General features: G+C 36.2%; 3 protein-coding genes across 4 annotated transcripts; 2 read left to right on the forward strand and 1 right to left on the reverse strand.

The window, feature by feature from the left end:
• The first annotated feature begins 436 nt into the window (after nucleotides 1-436).
• Nucleotides 437-1125, forward strand: LOC125263084 (G0/G1 switch protein 2-like). The gene is made up of 2 exons (XM_048181948.1): nucleotides 437-580; nucleotides 656-1125. Exons 1-2 carry the CDS (start codon nucleotides 456-458, stop codon nucleotides 924-926), a joined length of 396 nt encoding a protein of 131 aa, XP_048037905.1. The 5' UTR covers nucleotides 437-455; the 3' UTR covers nucleotides 927-1125.
• Nucleotides 1126-1756: 631 nt separating this feature from the next.
• Nucleotides 1757-6247, forward strand: wdr77 (WD repeat domain 77). The gene is made up of 10 exons (XM_048181946.1): nucleotides 1757-1943; nucleotides 2283-2468; nucleotides 2928-3069; nucleotides 3142-3191; nucleotides 3344-3414; nucleotides 3490-3544; nucleotides 3708-3779; nucleotides 3863-3971; nucleotides 4051-4119; nucleotides 5935-6247. The coding sequence occupies exons 1-10, from the start codon at nucleotides 1859-1861 to the stop codon at nucleotides 6068-6070; spliced, it is 975 nt and encodes a 324-aa protein (XP_048037903.1). The 5' UTR covers nucleotides 1757-1858; the 3' UTR covers nucleotides 6071-6247.
• LOC125263080 (proline-rich protein 36) lies at nucleotides 6233-16489 on the reverse strand. Of its 2 annotated transcripts, none has more exons than XM_048181944.1 (5): nucleotides 16136-16489; nucleotides 14882-14970; nucleotides 12324-12411; nucleotides 9900-12159; nucleotides 6233-7094 (listed from the first exon to the last, which is right to left on the reverse strand). In XM_048181944.1, exons 1-5 carry the CDS (start codon nucleotides 16212-16214, stop codon nucleotides 6995-6997), a joined length of 2616 nt encoding a protein of 871 aa, XP_048037901.1. In that variant the 5' UTR covers nucleotides 16215-16489; the 3' UTR covers nucleotides 6233-6994. The 2 variants fall into 2 exon arrangements, with proteins under 2 accessions (XP_048037901.1, XP_048037902.1); XM_048181945.1 differs by lacking the exon at nucleotides 16136-16489 and adding an exon at nucleotides 15940-16083.
• Between the last annotated feature and the right edge of the window lie 5847 nt (nucleotides 16490-22336).

A 22336-nucleotide genomic window follows, 5' to 3' on the forward strand; every position in this document is an offset into this window, starting at 1 on the left:
GTGGTTGTCAGGGCGTTTCTAGGGTATTATGTTTTTGGTGCTAGGGTATTATGGAATGTTACTTTCCCTTCTTTGAAGCAAATGATATAGAATAGAATAGAATAGAATAGAATAGAACAGAATAGACTAGAATAGAATAGAATAGAATATGTGACCCAGTGGTTTCATTAAACTAAAGTGATCTGGGTGCCAGGGCGTTTCTAGGGTATTATGAGTGGTTGCTAGGGTGTTCTATGTGGTAACTAAAGTGTTTTGGGTGGTTGCCAGGGTGTTTCTAGGGTTTTATGGATAGGTGCTAGAATATTATAGATGGTTGCTAGGGTATTATGGGATGTTACCTTTCCTTCTTTAATATTGCTCAACCAAGACTAGAATAGAATAGAGCTGAATACGTGACCCAGTGGTCCCATTGAATCAAATAAAGCAGTCTTGTCCCAAACACAGTGAACGTGTGGATGTGTGTGTGGTCAGCTGATTGTGTTCCTCACGTCTCTGTGGGCGGACTCTGTCTGGATCGGCTGTATAAAGGACGGATAACAGAGTTCCAGTCTCATTCAGCCGAGCGCAGAGACTTCAGCAGGTGAGCAAACACTCATATTGATCAGCAGATGTTTCATGTGCTCTGATGGAGAACTGAACTGTGTTCTCTGAACAGATCGGATCTGGACATCATGGAGACTGTGAGGGAACTTGTTCCTTTCATCAGAGAGATGTTCAGCCAGAAGCCAAGCCGTGGTTTGCTGAAGGTCTATCTGGTGGGGTCAGTCCTGGCTGTCCTGGGGTCAATTTTATGGCTGTTGGATCTGATTTTTCAAACCTTCACCTCTGACGATCTGGAGCTGAGCTCTCTGATGACCCGACAGGACAAACTCAAACTCTCTGGAGTCACGCTCAGAAGCTCTGCTAACCGGATACACGCCTCCTAAAGACCCTGCGCACCCGTCCTGCAGGAGGAATGATCACCAAAGACCAGGTCTGAGAGGGTCTGGTCCATCGAATGGATGTTTCAGAGCATCTGTGATTACATAACATACAAAATGTGGACTTAAACACCTCTGGAATGTATTTAGAAATGCACAATGACTTGCAGTGTTTTATAATTGAATAAAGTCTATTTTCATAGTGTTTGTGATGTTTTATTGACTTAAAGGATGTGCTGAAACCCAGGAAGGACTTTGAACATGAACCATGAGCACATAGATTTATTTTGTAATAAGCCTAGTTCATTATTGACATAGTGTCTAATATGTTGCGAAATGAAAACTACATAAATACATCTAAATTAGGTTTAAGGAAAAATTATATTTCAAAGAGTATTGCGTATTCCGTTCGCAAAAGCACTGAAATAGATTTTCCTCCCACCTCATTTTAGTTTTGCGAGCGAACGCAACGTTTCTCCGGTGAACGCAAACGTTTTTTGAAGGAATGCAAAACTTTTGAGAGCGACCGCATGTACACAAAGCACTAAAATACATATTTTCCTCACATCTCATTTTTTTTTTCTATCAAGGTGAGTCTTAAAGGTTAAAACTGGCGCTAGTGCGACATCTAGAGGAGAAAGATGAGAGTAGAAAACATTTGATATTTTATTTTTCGTATTTTGTAAGTCATAAACATATGATAAAAATTACATATAGTCTTTTATATAGTATATTTTTATTACCACATCTCACAAAGTGGTTTGAATTTCATTTCTTTTCGCGGCTCTTATTTTGAAGTTTGTTTTATTTTTCTCAGCTTTTATTTTGAAGTGTCCGGCGCTGGAAGCGGAAGTGCTGCACACACGCGCGTGTCGTTTTCATTCATTGCGGGAGATCGCAGGAGTTCAGTGTGAAATTAACAATAATTAGAGATCATAATGATTAAAGAGAACCGCTGGAATATCCCGGTAAACGCTCCGGCGTGTATGGAGAGACACCTGGACGCGGCGGATTACAGAACAGGTCAGATGAGAAACCATCGAAATAAACCCATGTGCATGAAATGCTTTCAATACAGGAATATAAATAGAGCAATCTAATGCAAATATATACATTTATTCTTAATTACTTTTATTATTGCTGAACTGCAACGGCGATTATTTTATTTTGCTGCAACAAATGTCTTCAGTATATTTAATTACACTGCTAATATATATTTAAATGTATCAATAATGTGTATTTAGTGTGTATTGCATATTTATTTTTTATTATTTTGGATATATTTATTATTATTACATTTATTTTGCTTCTGCTCATGCACGTTGCAGGTCATGTGATTATATTTACTGTTGTTGTTGTCAGACGGCGCGCTGCTGCTGGGCGCGTCCAGTCTGTCGGGTCGCAGCTGGCAGGGCTCCGTGTGGGTGTACAGTGACCCCAAACTGGCCCCCAGCGAGGGCTTCTGTAAGGCGGGCGTTCAGACTGAAGCTGGAGTCACGGACGCGCGATGGATCTCGGAGCGCGCGCTGCTGCTGGCGTCAGACGCGGGTAAACACATACTTTATCTCGGTATTACTGTGTTTGTGGACGGGTAGCGGGTGGTAATACCATGGTACAAACAGTCTTTATATGGTTCTGACTTTTTAAAATATGGTACCATGGTAATATCATGTTTTTTGGAGATGGATGGCTCCATCTTGTGTTGCTTTTTAGATCTACCATAGTAATATTGTGCTTTTTGACATGTGTCATGGTAATAATACTATGTTTATCAGATTTTACCATGGTATTAATATGTTTTTGGGCATTTACTGGGGTTTTATCTTAGTTTTTGGACTTGTACCATGGTAATACCATGTTTTTTTTTTTGTTTTTTAGAGATCTACTGTAGTAATATTGTGTTCTTTGACAGATAAATCATGTTTCTGACCGTCTTCCAAGGTTTGTTGATAGTTTTTGAACATGTGATCATGTGATGTTTGAAAGTAATGTGTGTTTGTGCCGCAGGTTCGGTGGAATTCTGGGAGCTGGCGGAGGACGAGCGTCTGCTGGTGAACCGCTTCAGTGCGCACGAGCACGATGATGCGGTGACGGGCGTGAGTGTGTGCGCGGGCGCGCGTCACGCCGTCAGCTGCGGTGCGGACTGCAGGTGAGTCTGTGTTCACGGACCGTTGTCATGACGACTGTCAATCACTCTCTGACTCTCCATCTCTGATTTCAGGATCAAAGTGTGGGATCTGAACCAGGAGAGTGTCATCAGCTCCTATACAGGTGAGCAAACAGGAAGTGACATAACGTATCGCTTGTTACATAGCACTTTATATTACATCGGGGAATTACATAGTAATATATATATACATTTATTTAAAGTAAAAGTCGAACTCGTGTGTCTGATGATGATCTGATGATCTCTCTTCTCTCAGCTCACTCTCTGCCGGTCAGCGGTGTGTCGTGTTCTCCTGCAGACGAGTCTCTCTTCCTGTCATGTGCTCAGGTCAGTGTCAGCACACACACACACACACACACACTTGTGTGTGTTTGAGTGTGTAACTCTCACACTCTCCTGCAGGACGGACGACTGCTGTTGTGGGACCGACGGAAAGACAAACCTGCCTCTCGCCTCGGTAAACACACACACACACACACACACACACACACACACACACACACACACACACACACACATACCGGAGTGTGTTTGATCAGCTTGTCTCTCATAACACTGACTGTAAAGAGAGATTCTGCTGTCACTTCCTGTCAGAGTGTGTCACTTCCTGTGTGTTTCAGACGTGGTCTCTCCCAGCTGCTCTCCCACCGCCGTGGTCTGGCACCCTCATCAGAGCAGCACTATCGCATACGGTACAGCTTGATTTCCCAGCGTGCACTGCTCTGTCTGTCCCATGATGCCGCGGTGTTGATATCGCTGATGTTTGTGCCGTCAGGTGATGAGCTGGGCCGTGTGACTCTGAGAGATCTGCAGACGTCAGACGCCGTACGGACGACACACGCTCACAGCCGCAGGGTCTCCAGACTGGCCTTCTCCTCAGACAGGTGCGTCACATGACACACACACACTGCCGTGAGACGAGAGGATCTAGTGTGACGTGATTATTATGGGCTGTGTTTGCAGTGCACCTCTCCTGGCCTCTATCAGTGATGATTGCTCCGTTGCCGTGGTTACTGCAGAGCTCAGAGAAATGTAAGTATTGACACACACCTCTCTCCTCATTGGCTGTCCTGGATCGGCCAATGAGAGGACAGGAAATCCACACACCCCAAAGAACATGAAACTGACACTTTTGTTGGTTTAAACATCAAATAATTAAATAATAATGCATACAATTTGCATATAAATATTTATTTTATTGAATGTACTGATAAAATGTTTAATATGAAATTAATTTATATTATTTAATAATCTTATATGTATGTGTGTATGAATTCAAATATCAATTTATATATTATATACAGTATCAATATAATAAATATTAAATATGTATTTTAGGTAATTATAATATTAATTATAATTACTTGTGTATGTATAATATAATTGGATATAAATATAAATGTATTTAATTTATAATTTTTATATAATATTAATATTATTAATTGAATGTTGTAATAAAATAATTAATATGAAATTAATTTATATTATTTTATATATATATATATATATATATATATATTGATTATTAGATCATTTAAAATAATGAAAAATATATACATAGTATAAATTTGTATTTATTATATTATAATTATATATACATATATACAATATCATATATATATAAATTCTTGTTTGAAGTTAAAATGATTTTATATAATAAAATAATATAATATAATTATATATAACATATTTTGATATAATATAAATTTATTGATAACATAAATATATTTTTAAATATTATTGCTTAAATTGTAATAAAATAATGAATATGAGATTAATTTAAATGTACATATTTATATTTATATAATTCATTTGAATAATAATATAATTATATATAATATAATATATATATATAAAAATTAATAATATATAGTGATATATGAATTTACATTTATGTATATATTACATAATGATTATATTATATACAGCATCAATATAATAAATACTAATTATTTGTTATTTATTATATTATTTTAATTACATGTGTATATATACTATAATTTGATATAAATGTATTAGTATAAATATATTTGAATATTATTGATTGAATGTTGTAATAAAATATGAAATTAATTTATATTATTTAATAATTACACACACATATATGTAAAATTAGATTGTTTAAATAAATGAAAAATATACATATCTAAATTGATATTTATAATAATTACAATATATACACTGTCATATAATTATTTTATTTATTGTAATTTTATTATATATAAGTATTATAATTCTATATAATATATTTTGATATAATATAAATTCATTGATAATATAAATATATATTAAAATATATATATAGTAAGATTAAAATAAATAATATACACCAGATTTACATATATTTATATAATTGATTTAAATAATTTACATTTGTGTGTGTGTGTGTGTGTATATATATATATATATATATATATATATATATATATATATATATATATATATATATATATATATATATATATATATATATTACTGAATTATATACATAATAATACATGTAATATTATTAATGAATGTAGTTGTACAATTTAAAAAAAAAAAAAACAATATCATCGTTCACATGATCTCCGTGGTATAACTTTAATGTTGCCTTCATGTGCTATCAGAAATTTGATAATTCCCAATTCTGAAGTCGTGATGTGAGCTCATCGCATTCAAGTTTCCAAATAGGAGGGCGTTCATGTGCAATTTTTACCTAGGAAACTCGTATTTACGATAACGAGAGCACGTGAAGGCATCATAAAACACGACATGAATCAAAACACGAGAACATGACATCACCATGCTGCACATCTGTACCGCGGTACTGTGTGTTTATGAGTGTGACTCTGAGTCTGTGTTCAGTTTCAGGGACCGGCGGCACCAGGACTTCGTGCGCGGCGTGTGTTGGGTCCCGGGCGGCTCGGCCGTGTTGACCACCGTGGGCTGGGACCATCAGGTGCTGCACCACAGCGCGGGCCGACAGACGCCTGCGCCCTAGAGCATCATGGGAAACCACTCCCATCTCTGTTGTGTGTCTCCATCACATACGCTCATGATTCATGAGTTTCCGTAGCAGAACATGTTATTAATAACAGAATGACTGTTTTGATTATGCTGTTTTTTCACACCTTCAGAAAAACACTTTCACGGTTCAATAAAGTTTCTGTCATCTGTTTTTGCTCTCGCATGTTTTTATTAAAGCATATTGCGGTTATATTTTTCCCTTCAGGCGTAACAAATTGTTAAATGTCCATAATTAATAAAGCACAATTATTGACCTTTGAAACATGTGTGAGATTTCCCAAAAAATGTCTTATTTACACAAGCTTATTTTCGTCCAGTATCTTCATACAAAAACGAAGTGCTTCATTTTTCCTTTGATTCTTGCGTCAGATTCAGAGAATCTCCGCTGAGAAAGGCATCGGTAATGAGTTCAAGGCATTATCTATAGCATTTACATTTAAGGCTTAGTTTATACCTTCAGAAAATAGTTTACAAAATACATCATGTTTTGACCTGGAAAATGATCCAGCACCACTGGAGGAAGCTCTCGAGTCGAGAACTAGAGAGAGATTTTGTACATTAATGATTATTAAAGACACAATTAAGAGCTGGTGTTCTTCATCTTAGCATGAGAAGAAATGTCCAGTGATAAAAACAACGATTAGGAAAGCAAATGATTTGAATGGATTCAATTAAAAATTGTCATTAAAATGGTGAGTCTGTGTTCACGTCGCGTACACAGGCACAGGTGCTCGTGTGAGGGATCTCAGCAGCTCTAGGAAGTCCGTGATGGAGCTGCGGTCGAAACACTGTAGAAAGTTACAGTAATACTTCGGCAGCAGCGGAAATAAAGCTTCAGACGGGGAGAGTACAGGTGAGGCACGGCTCTGGAGGAACTCTAGTGATGATGTTCTCCGGATCAGGGCGAACCATCTTTGATCACGGGTGTGATTGGCTGTTTGGTTCCTGGTCTCACGGTGAACGTCATTCCAAACTGCTGCTTAGCTGCTGCTCCGTTACTGAAGGATAAAGAAGAGTGCCGTTATTCTTCAGTTAGCATGTTTAACACATCTCAGAAACACCATGAATTCAGCTCTTATCTCTTTATATGGGGAAACATCAAATTCTCCAAAGCTGTTTGCCATAAATTTCATATTTGAAATCACCAGTGAAATCTGACAGCAACCGTCTCTTAAATTTTGTTTCTAAACACTCGAATCATGACAAAAAACTATTTTTCAGGCTGGATCAAGCTAATGCGCAGTCCTAAGTGCACATCTGACTGTTTCTATAGGAACCGGAGCTTCTAACGGCCGCTGCAGTGACGCGATGACTTTACCAATTGGCGACTAGCTCTTATTTAGAAGGCGGGATTTATTCCGCCATATCCCATTCAAAACAATACGAGTAACGTGGCTTGTTATTCTATAGTCTTTGCACATAGCAAGCATGAATTAGCATGTTGCTAACACAATTTAATATGTTGTAAGCATGTTAACGTGTTGCTAGCACAAATTAACATGTTGCTAATGCTAACATGTTTTAGTATTTGTTGCTAGCATGAATTGGCATTTTGTTAATGCTAACATGTTTTAACATTTGTTGCTAGCATGGATTAGCATGTTAGTATGATTTAAGATGTTAGCATGAATTAGCATGTTGTTAATGCTAACATGTTTTAGCATTTGTTGTTAGCACGAAAAAGCATGTTGCTAATGCTAACATGTTTTAGCATTTGTGCTAACACGAATTAACATGTTGTTAGCATGATTTAAGATGTTAGCATGTTGTTAACACGATTTAATATGTTGTAAGCATGTTAATGTGTTTGCTAACACAAATTAACATGTTGGTAATGCTAACATGTTCTAGCATTTGTTGCTAGCAGTAATTAGCATGTTTGCTAATGCTAACATGTTTTAACATTTGTTGCTAGCATGGATTAGCATGTTAGTATGATTTAAGATGTTAGCATGAATTAGCATGTTGTTAATGCTAACATGTTTTAGCATTTTTGCTAACACGAATTAACATGTTGTTAGCATGATTTAAGATGTTAGCATGAATTAGCATGTTGTTAACGATTTAATATGTTGTAAGCATGATAACGTGTTGGTAACACAAATTAACATGTTGCTAATGCTAACATGTTTTAGCATTTGTTGTTAGCATGAATTAGCTTTTTGCTAATGCTAACATGTTTTAACATTTGTTGCTAGCATGGATTAGCATGTTAGTATTGTTTAAGATGTTAGCATGAATTAGCATGTTGTTAATGCTAACATGTTTTAGCATTTGTTGTTAGCACGAAAAAGCATGTTTTGCTAATGCTAACACGAATTAACATGTTGTTAACATGATTTAAGATGTTAACATGAATTAACATGTTTGCTAATGCTAACATGTTTTAACATTTGTTGCTAGCATGAATTAGCATGTTTTAGCATTTGTCGCTAGCACGATTTAACATTTTGTTAGCATGTTTTAACGTGTTGCTACCATGAATTAGCATGTTGCTAATGCTCACATTTCAGCATTTGTTGCTAGCACGATTTAGCATGTTGTTAGCATGATTTAAGATGTTAGCATGAATTAGCATGGTGCTTGCATTATTTAGCATGGTATTAGCTTGTTTTAACACAGCATGTTTTAACGTTGTTAGTAGAGATGTACTGATACCGATAGCCGATTATTCGGGGTTCTGCCTTTTATACCTTTTTTTTAATTGATAATTTCATGTACAAGTAATAATTAATCATTATATTTTTAATTATTATATTTTGAAATAAATAAAAACTTTGCAAATAAAAACTTTACTCTCTCCATTTCGTAAACTTGTTTCAGAGTAACTGGTATCAGTTATAAACACATATTACTCAAATTACTAAATTTTGAAGATTAAATTAATATTTTTTTACTTTCTGAATGTTATTAATTCATATAATTACTATTAATATTAAACATCAAACTGATTTCTTAGCATTTTCTTTACACAGCACAAATTCAGTGTATTTTCTTTTGATTGACAGGATATATTGACCCTGACTAACCAGGCCCCGCCCCTTTATTCTGCACATTAATTATTAAAATGAGGAATATTGTGAAGAAAACTAAAGATGGAGGTATTTCAGGGAGTTCAGAAACACTGACACTGATTTAGAGAAGAACTCCTGCTGGAGGGACTTTTTCATGCACTTAAAGAAAGACGAACATGGACAAAGAGCATAATAGAACCCCTTTCAAGTATTTGAACTTCAAGTAATTGTCTTTGCCTTTTGATTCTACTTTGACCAGTAATTTCTCAATATTACTAAAGAATGGAAACAATTGTTGAATGTTGTTTTAGTATCAGTGAGAATATTTGAGCAGTCTGTTTATCTTTCAGGTGAACACACACACATATCATAGACATCTCAGCTATGTGCACGTGCTATCAGGGAGGTGTGAACTGTGACTGAACCATTGTGCATGTTTTTCCAAAGAAAAAAATGTTACGTAATCTTTCTGAACGTAATCTGACAGGAATCTCCTATGGAAGCCTGTTTCCGCCTCAGAGTAAAAAAGGTAACTGCCACTTTATTTCTTGTAAATGCAACTTAATTTCTCCCAGTTGTGACTTTAATCCTTACGGTGCGAATTCTTTTGTTTCACTGCAGTGGAAACGGACATCATTATCCCTCTTATTTTTCAATCACCTGTCATATTGAGACACTTAACTATCCAATCTTTTCCTGCCTGACATTTTTTCCTCTCTTAATGTCATGTTTCACTCAAAAAAATGTCATAACAGAAGTAAAATGGGTTGCAACATTGACTTTGTTTACCTGTTCTTGGCTTTAGCTGAAGTGGCTAAATCTTGAGCTTTTTTGGCTGCTTTGCTTTCCAGCTCCTTCATGTCCAGACCATGTGATTGTGCTGGCAGGGTTGCACTTCGGGTTTTCATATTGGGTGCGGCAGGTGGCGACGTGGCCTCGTCATCAGACAGTGGAGAGTTCCAGTCATCTCCGTTGGACTCCACCTCCTTGACAGCTGAGAACTTGGGGTCCATCTCCAGCATCTTCTTCTGCAAGATACTGAGAAGCGTTGCCTGGCTAGCAGAGACGGATGGAGGTGCCTGTGCTGGGGGTTGGGTGGGTTTTGTTTGAACTGGTTTGGATTGTTGCTGGAGGTTTGGTGGCGGGCCTGGGGCCTTAGGAGGACAGGTGGGTGGTTTAGGTTTGGGAGAAACAAGGGGGCCGTTGGTTACAGGAGGAGGTGTAGCAGGTGGGGAGGGTTTGGCAGGTGCAGAGTGACTTGGTGGGGCGCTGTTTAATATCGGAGCAGGTACGAAGTGTTTAACAGGTGGAGGAGCAGTTTTCACAGGGGTAGCAGGAGCGGGGTGACTTGGCGGGGGGCAGTTGGTTATCTGAGTAGATAAGAAGGGTTTACTAGGAGGAGAAGCAGTTTTTACTGGGGCAGCAGGAGCGGGGTGACTTGGCGGGGGGCAGTTAGATATTGGAGCAGGTACGAAGGGTTTGGCAGGTGGAGGGGCAGGAGCAGGGTGGCTTGGCGGGGAGCACTTAATGATTGGAGCAGGTGTTGCAGGTAAGGTTTTAGAAGGTTGAGAGGCAGTTTTCACAGGGGGAGCAGGAGCGGGGTGACTTGGTGGGGGAATGGGAGGTTCATCCTCAGAGTCAGAGTTGGCAAATTCAGGAGGTGGTGGAATGAAGGTCAAGTCTTCTCCGCTTTCCACATCTCTAACAGGGACACTCAGACCGCCAATGGAGCTGTTCATTGGTCTGCTTTGTTGAGGAGTTGAGCTTAGCTCTTGCTTTGAGTAGGACACTTCTGCTTTGGTGAGTGGTTGAATGTTTGTGGTTGACTTTAGTTGTGCATTGGGACTGTCTGGTGTTTGCTCTCGAGGAGTGACAGTAAAGGAGTTTGGTTTTTCTACACTAGGTTGGATCACAGAATTGACTGGCTCTGTGGAGTTGCTGTTCTGTTGGGATAGAGCAGTTCTCTGCTTTTCTCTTTCCTTTGCAGCCATCAACAGGGCGAATGGTGATGTATCTTTCTTCACTGCGCCATCTGCTACCCGTGTGTTGAGCTGTCGGTGGTTCATGACCGGGCTGTACCTGCGAGACCTGCCAGGGGACTCCTGCATCACCTGCCTAACATCAGGTATTTTCTTCTCTATTTTGGGTGAGAATCTGTTGGGAGTTGGAATCTCAGTAGGGATGTTTTGTACCATGACAGGCTCAGGATGGATTTTGGCCTCGACCTTGGCTGGTTCACTAGGCACTTGTGCCATGTCTGGCTGGTCATCCTTTAGCTGAGTGGCGGAGCTGTTCCGACGGGCTGGTTTGGTTGGAGGCACCCCTGATTGGGCTGGTTGGAGAGATCCACCATTTTTCCCACTAGTCCCATTGACAACACCAACCGTGTTTCCAGCAGAATCTTCCAGCAGTAGAATGGACTGACCTCCCTTTTCCTTGTCCATCTGTCCACCAAGTAATGTGCTCTTCTGTATGCTGTAGAGTTTGGCTGTGTTCTGGGGATTGAAGCTAGATGGTGTTGGGTTAGAAGCAACAGGTGGCACTGGCATTTGGGACTGGATCTCCAGGTTTGACATGGAGGACAAGCGGACGGGTTTTGGAGGCGCCGCTTTCGAAGATTTAGCAAGAACAGGTGACGCTTTCACCCCAGGGGGTGGCGGTGGGGTGAATTTAGGGCATTCTGGGATTTCTTGGACCTCCAGGCTGTAGAGGGAACCTTTGAAGCTGGATGTTTCAGATGGAGGTTTTGGAGGAGCCATTGGAGGAGGTTTGAGGGAGGCAAGGTCCAAATCTGAACTGTACTCAGACCCGGTAAGTGATGGAGGTTTTGGGGGCGCCATTGGAGGGGGCTGCAGGCTTGCATGGTTTACAGAAGGGTCCGTTTCACCAAAGAACTGTGGTGGGGGAGGGATGAATGATGGAGGAGGTGGGGCTGAAGAGGACGGAGGGGGTGGAGGTGCGGAGCTGGGTGGAGGAGGTACAAGTATTTCTCCCTCAATTATATCGGGGACGGAAAGCATTCTTCCATTCGGGAGGTTTGTGGAACTTCCTGCAAAAAGACAAGTTGATTCGTTCATTAAAACAACTCAAGTATGTTGAAAAAAATATTAACTTGCTCCTATTCCCATCTTAATGTTCAAGTGTTCTCTGATCACTTAACCAAGAAGTCAACTATTCCTGGTCATCATGTTTGTTGAGTTCTGTGTATCTCACCTGCACCATTTATCTTGGGCTCGTTGATGGGTGGAAGAATCGGCACCTTGGGAGTTGGTACCGCAAAGCTGTGCACACTCTCAGATGACTGGGATTTAAAGAAAAACATTTGTCAGAGACATCCTGTCTGAAGGAGACTGTTAGAAGTTAAGGGAGTCTATTGCAGAAACACACCTTTCATTGTAGGAGCCACTGAGTCAGTTTGAATTTATAGGCACTAAACCAACCAGTTTCCCATTAACTAAACTATTCAAAGAGCTTATGACGTTGAAGGACATGGATCCTTTCTCTTGACTTGGCTCTTTCTTTCTCATGCATAAACAGTTGAGAAACTGCAGAACCCATCCCGATTTCATACTCACACTCTGGGTGAGATAATGCTCCAGATTCTTGGACACTCCTAACCAACACCCCATAATGTGAATGACTGTTATGAAAACATTGGTTGCTAAACTGAGAGCACCTAATGTGATTTCTGTATAAAATGGAACTGTATCCGAAAATGTAATTCAGAAATAGCTTGATAGTCTTTCTCTACGGACACCTTCAGATGGATAACTATAGAAATAACTTTCATTCTTGTTCCTTCAGTTCATTGACATACAAAAAGGGACACACCTCTTAAACATGTATGTTTTTGTTTCAGGTTTTGCTGTCTTTATGGGAGAATCACATAAACAAAAAAACAAACAAAAAAAACCAAACCAAAATGACTAAGGCTTCAAATCAATCATCTAAAGCAACTTGCATGAAAAATGCAGGACGATGCATGCACTGAACTTGACTACTTAATATCTGAGATTTGTTCATAAAGTATGAGCCATAATAAAAGTTACGCTTGCAATGGAAAATGCTCCTAGTTGCTGTAACTTGTGTGAATTTGTGTGTACGTCTGCCAGATCTCTGCTGAACACAAACAAAATGTGTGTATTCAAAACAGCACCTGCAGGTTTGGAAAACTCGGCCGGCTAAAACCCACATTGGCACAAGAAACTGACACGAGAGTGTCGGAACAGCTGAATCATCAGGATTCTGATCTCATGAAGTGAATGAGCGAATCGCTCGAGTCCCTACACGCTCAGATGATCAATTACTGACACAATCTGAGCATGTTTACTGTGATTTAATCATCACCAGGGTGATACAAACACACAACTGCCATGTGTGTTCGCTGTCAGAGTGAAAGTGTGCGTATTTGCTGAAGGGTGTGTTTGTCCTGAAGCTCAAGGTGTGTCTTTAGCAATGTGTGTACTTCAGAACATTTCTCTCAATGAAAGCGAATCATACGCAATAATATTGCTATAGTGGTGATGTACCAAAACACATTCAGATTGCATGTTAGTGATTGATTTATACCCACAGTATATTTGATTACCATAGAATTTACATGGTACTTTAAAAATACCATGTTATTACCACAGTACATTTAAAAAAAATTCCACTACCATTCTACATGTACAAAAACATCGTAATACCATGGTACCATGCAAATCCACGATATGACTATCGTACCATGTGCAAAAACATGGGATTACCATAGTAAATGTAAAAAAAAAAGTAGTAGTACTATTTTGCAAGTGACCCCAATGCTACAAATTTGCTTACAATTGTACTATGGTACAGTGGTACTTTACAAAAGTGTACCCTGTTTTTTAGACACATACCATCATTTTACCCTGTTTTTGGACATATACCATCATTTTACCATGTCTTTTGGACACATACTATTGTTTTACCCAATTTTTCAGACATGTACTGTTGTTTTACCAATTTCTTTGGACATGTACCATGGTTTTACCCTTGTTTTCTGGACATGTACCATTGTTTTACCCTGTTTTTTAGACACGTACCATCATTTTACCCTGTTTTTTGGACATATACCATCATTTTACCCTGTTTTTTAGACACATACCATCATTTTACCCTGTTTTTGGACATATACCATCATTTTACCATGTCTTTTGGACACATACTATTGTTTTACCCAATTTTTCAGACATGTACTGTTGTTTTACCAATTTCTTTGGACATGTACCATGGTTTTACCCTGTTTTTTGGACATGTACCATTGTTTTACCCTGTTTTTGGACATATACCATCATTTTACACTGTTTTTTGGACATGTACTATTGTTTTACCCAATTTTTTTTGGACATGTACCATGGTTTAGCCTGTTTTTGGACATATACTATCATTTTACCCTGTTTTTTGGACATGTACCAAGTACATTGGAGACCATGGTATTACCATAGTGCATGTCAAAAAGACCTGGTAATACTATTTTGTATGTGATCTCAACTCTAAAAATGCAATTGAGTAAAAGTACTGTGGTGGTACTACAAAAGTGTAACATGATTTTACAGTTTTTTGGACCAAGTACCTTGGTGTTACCATAGTACATGTCCAAAAAACCCCCCAAAAAAACATGGTAATACTATAATACTTTTTGTAAGTGACCCTAAAAACTGGTTCAATTCAATTTGTCTTTTCTTTGATGCTAAAATAAAATTGTGTCAGGATAGAGAATGATCGTGTGATTTGCATGTTTTGGGACGTACCGTGAAGTGTTTGACGGTCGGACGCGAGCGCACTTTGGCGGTTCCAGACTCCGGGATGACAGCCGACTCCAACACCAGCTCCACGTTAGCTGCAAAACAAAGACACGTTAGTTAAACCAGGTATTTTAACCAGGTAAATAACAGCCTGTGTGGTTCAAAGTCACTGCTCAAGACCATGTGACCACCAAAATAGCAGAAGTAGTTCATATGCATGGCTTCAATCATGACAGGTCAAAGGTCAGTGTTTGGTTCTTCATTTCACACATTCTTGAAAAGCCATAACAACTTTTACTCTCATCATTGTTATAAATCAAAACAAACACTGGTAAATATCACTTTCCCAAGAAGGAGTTATTGTGCGTCCGTCGGATCAGGATTCGAACCCGAGAACTTTGTTTCTGCAATATGATCAGTTTACAGTCTGTTATCTGTGTTTGCTCATTAATGACTTTAAAAGTGTTAATGATGCAATTACCAGAGATTCTGCTGTCCTGCCTGACGTCAATCATTACAAACAGGAAGTTTGACCTGCTTTACGCCAGCAGACTTCTGTGTTTCTAAGATATCTGATCTTCCTTCTTTGAAACAAATGTGCCGTGACAAATGAGTCATTTATATAATCAAATGTTAACAAAGAATAAAAATGCATGTTTGTGCATTGAGACTGATTTAAAATAATAAGAAACTAAAGTGTGTTTCTTATGTTAGTTACAAAAAAGACAGTAATACTATGGTACTTTGAAATATTCACTACTGGTTTTCACAGGATAGTCCATAAACTACCAAAACACAATGGTAATAGCATTTTTTGGAGGTATAAACATGATATTACCATCCTACATATCCAAATCTACTATAGTACAAGGTTACATATAGCATATATACACAAAAACAGGGTAAACTCATGGTAGTATTATGTTACATGTCCAAAAACACAGTAATAATTTCTGTCAGTGTAATCGGACGCGTATTTGTCAGGTCACAGACCTCGGAAAAAACAAAACACAGTATTTGAATGTGGTTGTTCTGTCAGAATAAAATGCGTGTTTACTACTTACTTCGTTTTCTCCCCAAACTGAACTAACCCAGCGCTGTTTGAACAGTTTTTCGTGTCTTTAGGAAACTGTTTTGGGAACGATTGCGCAGTGACGTGCTCGCGCGCGCGCTCCGTGACAGGTGCAAAGGTCGCGTGAAGAGCACTTTAAACTGATATCAGATCTATTAATAATTTAGATGAGTGTGAATCTGTCTTACCCATGTCCTTGAACTCCACATTGGTGCTGTATAGAGATTGATTCTTCCGACCCAGGAAATGGAGCGGTCCTTTCTTCATGACTGTAATGAGAGTGATTTCATCCGCAGTGATTTAGATCAGCGTGATTTCATGATTTCATGATTTCAGTGTTTCAGCAGCAGCTGACTGTGAGTTTGAGTCCGATCACTGATTCTGAGGCTCTGACGAGAAGAAAATGGCCACGCAGCTGAATGGCCCCGTCACCCCGCCCACTGGAGACAGGTAAACACACACACACACACTTAAAACTTCTGCGAACACACACCCTCAGCATTACTCAGTGCTTTATTCTGTCCGTTAAGATGAATGAAACCCAAATATTTGTTGTCATGGAGAATTCGGTCTGTGTTCTGTTTCCTCATGTGTGGAGGACCATTTCAGACACATAACAACAACATGCTTTGGAAAATATTAATTATGATATAATTATGACAAAAAAATAAAAGTGCATCAGTGCAAAATGTAGAAATTATCATAATTATTACATACTAAGTCTTTTACATTATAAGTATGAGATAAACGTTGAAATTATGAAGCACCTGCAGGACACAACTACAAGACAAGAGTTCAGTCAGGACAAACAGTCGAAATCAAACAAAAACTAAAGACATATTTGAAAAATTGATATTGACTTTTTTATGTTATAATTATGACAAAAAAAAAAATCGAAAATGAAAAAATGTCATTATTATTATTGTCTTTTACATAGCCTATTTTTGTCATAATTATGAGATAGTCGAAATTATCACTGTCATAATTGAAAAATCTAAATGATAACTTTCCATGTCGTAATTATGACACAAATGTGAAAATATGACATAAAATGTCATAGTTATTACATACTGTCATAATTATGACTTTTTTTTTTGTCATAATTAAGAAATAAAAAGTTGAAATTATGAGATAGTCAATATCACCAACTCAGGTTATAATCGGAAAAAAGCTTGTCATAATTATTACATAAAACATCAAAAATATGACATAAAATGTCATTACATACTAAGTCTTTTACATAATATTATGACATAAAAGCCAAAATTATGAGATAAAGTCAAAATCAAACGAAAACGAAATAGTCATAATCGAAAAATTGATATTGATTTTCCATGTTATAATTGACACAAAAAGTCGAAAATGTCATAATTATTACTGTCTTTTACATACTTTTGTCATAATTATGAGATAAAAGTTAAAATGATCACAAACTAAGTCATAATCGAAAAATCTAAATTATGACTTTCCATGTCATGATTATGACAGAAATTTTAAAATGACATAAAATGTCATAATTATTACATACTAAATCATAATTATGACTTTTTTTGTCTTTTACATAATATGACTTAAAGTCAAAATTATGGGATAAAGTCAAAATTCTAACGAATTGAAAATCGAAAAATTGATATTGACTTCCCATGTTATAATTGTGACACAAAAAGTAAAAAATGACATAAAATGTCATAATAATTACTGTCTTTTACATATTTTTGTCATAATTATGAGATAACAGTTGAAATTAAAAATCTAATTTTGACATAATTATGACAGAAATTTTAAGATGACATAAAATGTCATAATTATTACATAAGTCATAATTATGAGATAATTATCAAAATTATGAGATAGTATAAATTACCACTGTCATAATTGAAAAATCTAAATGATAACTTTCCATGTCATAATTATGACACAAATGTGAAAATATGACATCAAATGTCATAGTTATTACATACTGTCATAATTATGACTTTTTTTTTTTTGTCATAATTAAGAAATAAAAAGTTGAAATTATGAGATAGTCAATATCACCAACTCAGGTTATAATTGGAAAAAAGCTTGTCATAATTATTACATAAAACATCAAAAATATGACATAAAATGTCATTACATACTAAGTCTTTTACATAATATTATGACATAAAAGCCAAAATTATGAGATAAAGTCAAAATCAAACGAAAACGAAATAGTCATAATCGAAAAATTGATATTGATTTTCCATGTTATAATTGACACAAAAAGTCGAAAATGTCATAATTATTACTGTCTTTTACATACTTTTGTCATAATTATGAGATAAAAGTTAAAATGATCACAAACTAAGTCATAATCGAAAAATCTAAATTATGACTTTCCATGTCATAATTATGACAGAAATGACTAAAATTATAATTATTACATACTAAATCATAATTATGTTTTTTTGTCTTTTATAATATGACATGACAAAATTCTAAAATTGAAAATGAAAAATGAATTGACTTCCCATGTTATGACACAAAAAGTAAAATGACATAAAATTATAATAATTACTGTCTTTTACATATTTTTGTCATAATTATGAGATAAAGTTGAAATTAAAAATCTAATTTTGACATAATTATGAAAAATTTTAAGAGACATAAAATGTCAATATTACATAAGTCATAATTATGAGATAATTATCAAAATTATGGAAAAAATTACCACTGTCATATTGAAAAATCTAAATGATGACTTTACATGTCATAATCATGACATAAAAATGTGAAAATATGACTTTCCATGTCATAATTATTACGTAAAACATCAAAAATATGACATAAAATGTCATAATTATTACATAATAAGTCTTTTACATAAAATTATGACATAAAAGTCAAAATTATGAGATAAAGTCGAAATTATCACGCGCTGTCATAATTGGAAAAAACATCGAAATTGACTTTCCATGTTATAATTATGACTTTATTTCATAATTATAACTTATGCATGCAAATGTGTGCGATCTGTAAAGCTTTTTTTTCTATTTAATGTTATGTTATTATCCATGTACAAATATTAAATTGTATATTTTTGTAAATTATGAAGCTTTATATTACTGAAAAAGATGTAATTAAGATGTAATTGTTGTTTATACTGATAGATTGGTGTTTAGTATGTGAATGTGCCGCATTAATGAGTTAATGAGTTTAGTTTAATTGATCAGGTCAGTGTGACAGGCGGGTCGGAGTGAGATCAGCGGTTAAATGAGGATTGCTTCGGTTTAAGAGGGTCAGAGGTCACATCAGGACACGAACTGAGCAGAAGGGGAAACAGATAACAGTAGATCTTTTCATGCAGAAATGACATTTGCAAATGACTTGTTGCTGATAGAGTAAATCTGAAACGAATAAAGATTATCATATTGCAGAGATGATACTGCATTACACTGTTGACTTGAAACAGTCATGATTGTTCTAAATGTGTCATCTTGATCTCAGTGTCTAATTATAGAGCGATTAAACGAGTCTGAGAATAGACACAGAGTCCGTTAAAGGCAGCTAATGTCTGTCAGAATAGCCTGACGGAGATCAGGATACTAATGACATGAGTGACAGCTGGAGAATAAAAATGGATGAATCTGTGAATGATTGATTCCAGTTAGAATGATGGGAAATAAATCTCCGGATCAAAGAGGAACAGAGAGTGGGGCGTGTCCCGTCATTCCCACTCGGCATGGGAACAGAACTCAAACTGGTCGGTCCTGTTCCTCGAGCGGTTGTCATGCCGATCTCAGTTCAGAGAATGTTCAGAATGTGTCGAACGCACTCAGAATTCCTGTGATTCCCAGTGATTCACGCGTGCGTCACATGATCAGTGAAACCCTGAGAGACTCTGTTCCCATGATTCCTCACGGCCTGAAGACTGAAACATCATCACTATCTAGATAGATAGATAGATAGAAAGAACAAATCAAAGAAAGAACGATAGAACGATAGAAAGAAAGAAAAATAGATAGATAGATAGATAGATAGACAGATGAAAGAAAGAAAGAACGATTGATAGATGGAAAGAAAGAGAAAAAAGAATGATAAATAGATAGATAGACAGATAGATAGATTGAAGAAAGAATGATAGAACGGTAGATAGATAGATAGATAGATAGATAGATAGATAGAAAAAAGAAAGAAAAACAATAGATATATAGATGAAAGAAAGAAAGAAAGAAGAATGGATGGATGGATGGATGGAAAGAGAAAAAAGAAAGATAGATAGATAGATAGAAAGAACGATAGATGGATGGATGGAAAGAAAGAAAAGAGACTGATAGAATGATAAAATGGTAGATATATGATGGAAAGAGAAAAAAGATAGATAGATAGATAGATAGATAGATAGAGAAAAAATAAAGAAAAACAATAGATATATAGATGAAAGAAGGAAAGAAAGAAAGAAAGAAAGAAAGAAAGAAAAAAGAATGGATGGATGGATGGATGGAAAGAGAAAAAAGAAAGATAGATAGATAGATAGATAGATAGATAGATTGATAGATAGATAGATAGATAGAAAGAATGATAGATGAATGGACGGAAAGAAAGAAAAGAGAAAGACTGATAGAATGATAAAATGGTATATGATGGAAAGAAAAAAGATAGACAGATAGATAGATAGATAGACAGACAGACAGACAGACAGACAGATAGATAGATAGATAGATAGATAGACAGACAGACAGATAGATAGATAGATAGATAGATAGATAGATAGATAGATAGATAGATAGAATGATAGATGAATGGATGGAAAGAAAGAAAAGAGAAAGACTGATAGAATGATAAAATGGTATATGATGGAAAGAAAAAAGATAGATAGATAGATAGATAGATAGATAGACAGATAGATAGATAGATAGATAGATAGATAGACAGATAGATAGATAGATAGATAGATAGATAGACAGACAGACAGACAGACAGACAGATAGATAGATAGATAGATAGACAGACAGACAGATAGATAGATAGATAGATAGATAGATAGATAGACAGATAGACAGACATACAGACAGACAGACAGACAGACAGATAGATAGATAGAAAGAATGATAGATGAATGGATGGAAAGAAAGAAAAGAGAAAGACTGATAGAATGATAAAATGGTATATGATGGAAAGAAAAAAGATAGATAGATAGATAGATAGATAGACAGACAGATAGATAGATAGATAGACAGATAGATAGATAGATAGACAGACAGACAGACAGACAGACAGACAGATAGATAGATAGATAGACAGACAGACAGACAGACAGACAGACAGATAGACAGACAGATAGATAGATAGATAGATAGATAGATAGAAAGAATGATAGATGAATGGATGGAAAGAAAGAAAAGAGAAAGACTGATAGAATGATAAAATGGTATATGATGGAAAGAAAAAAGATAGATAGATAGATAGATAGACAGACAGACAGACAGACAGACAGACAGACAGACAGACAGACAGATAGATAGACAGACAGACAGACAGACAGACAGACAGACAGACAGATAGATAGATAGATAGATAGATAGATAGATAGATAGAAAGAATGATAGATGAATGGATGGAAAGAAAGAAAAGAGAAAGACTGATAGAATGATAAAATGGTATATGATGGAAAGAAAAAAGATAGATAGATAGATAGACAGATAGATAGATAGATAGATAGATAGATAGATAGATAGATAGATAGAAAGAATGATAGATGAATGGATGGAAAGAAAGAAAAGAGAAAGACTGATAGAATGATAAAATGGTATATGATGGAAAGAAAAAAGATAGATAGATAGATAGATAGATAGACAGACAGATAGATAGATAGATAGACAGATAGATAGATAGATAGACAGACAGACAGACAGACAGACAGATAGATAGATAGATAGATAGACAGACAGACAGACAGACAGACAGACAGATAGACAGACAGATAGATAGATAGATAGATAGATAGATAGATAGATAGATAGATAGATAGATAGAAAGAATGATAGATGAATGGATGGAAAGAAAGAAAAGAGAAAGACTGATAGAATGATAAAATGGTATATGATGGAAAGAAAAAAGATAGATAGATAGATAGACAGATAGATAGATAGATAGATAGATAGATAGATAGATAGATAGATAGACAGACAGATAGATAGATAGATAGATAGATAGATAGATAGATAGATAGATAGATAGAAAGAATGATAGATGAATGAATGGAAAGAAAGAAAAGAGAAAGACTGATAGAATGATAAAATGGTATATGATGGAAAGAAAAAGATAGATAGATAGATAGATAGATAGATAGACAGACAGACAGACAGACAGACAGACAGACAGACAGACAGACAGATAGATAGATAGATAGATAGACAGACAGACAG

This window comes from Megalobrama amblycephala, linkage group LG2 (genome assembly GCF_018812025.1).
Source record: "Megalobrama amblycephala isolate DHTTF-2021 linkage group LG2, ASM1881202v1, whole genome shotgun sequence".
NCBI lineage: Eukaryota > Metazoa > Chordata > Actinopteri > Cypriniformes > Xenocyprididae > Megalobrama > Megalobrama amblycephala.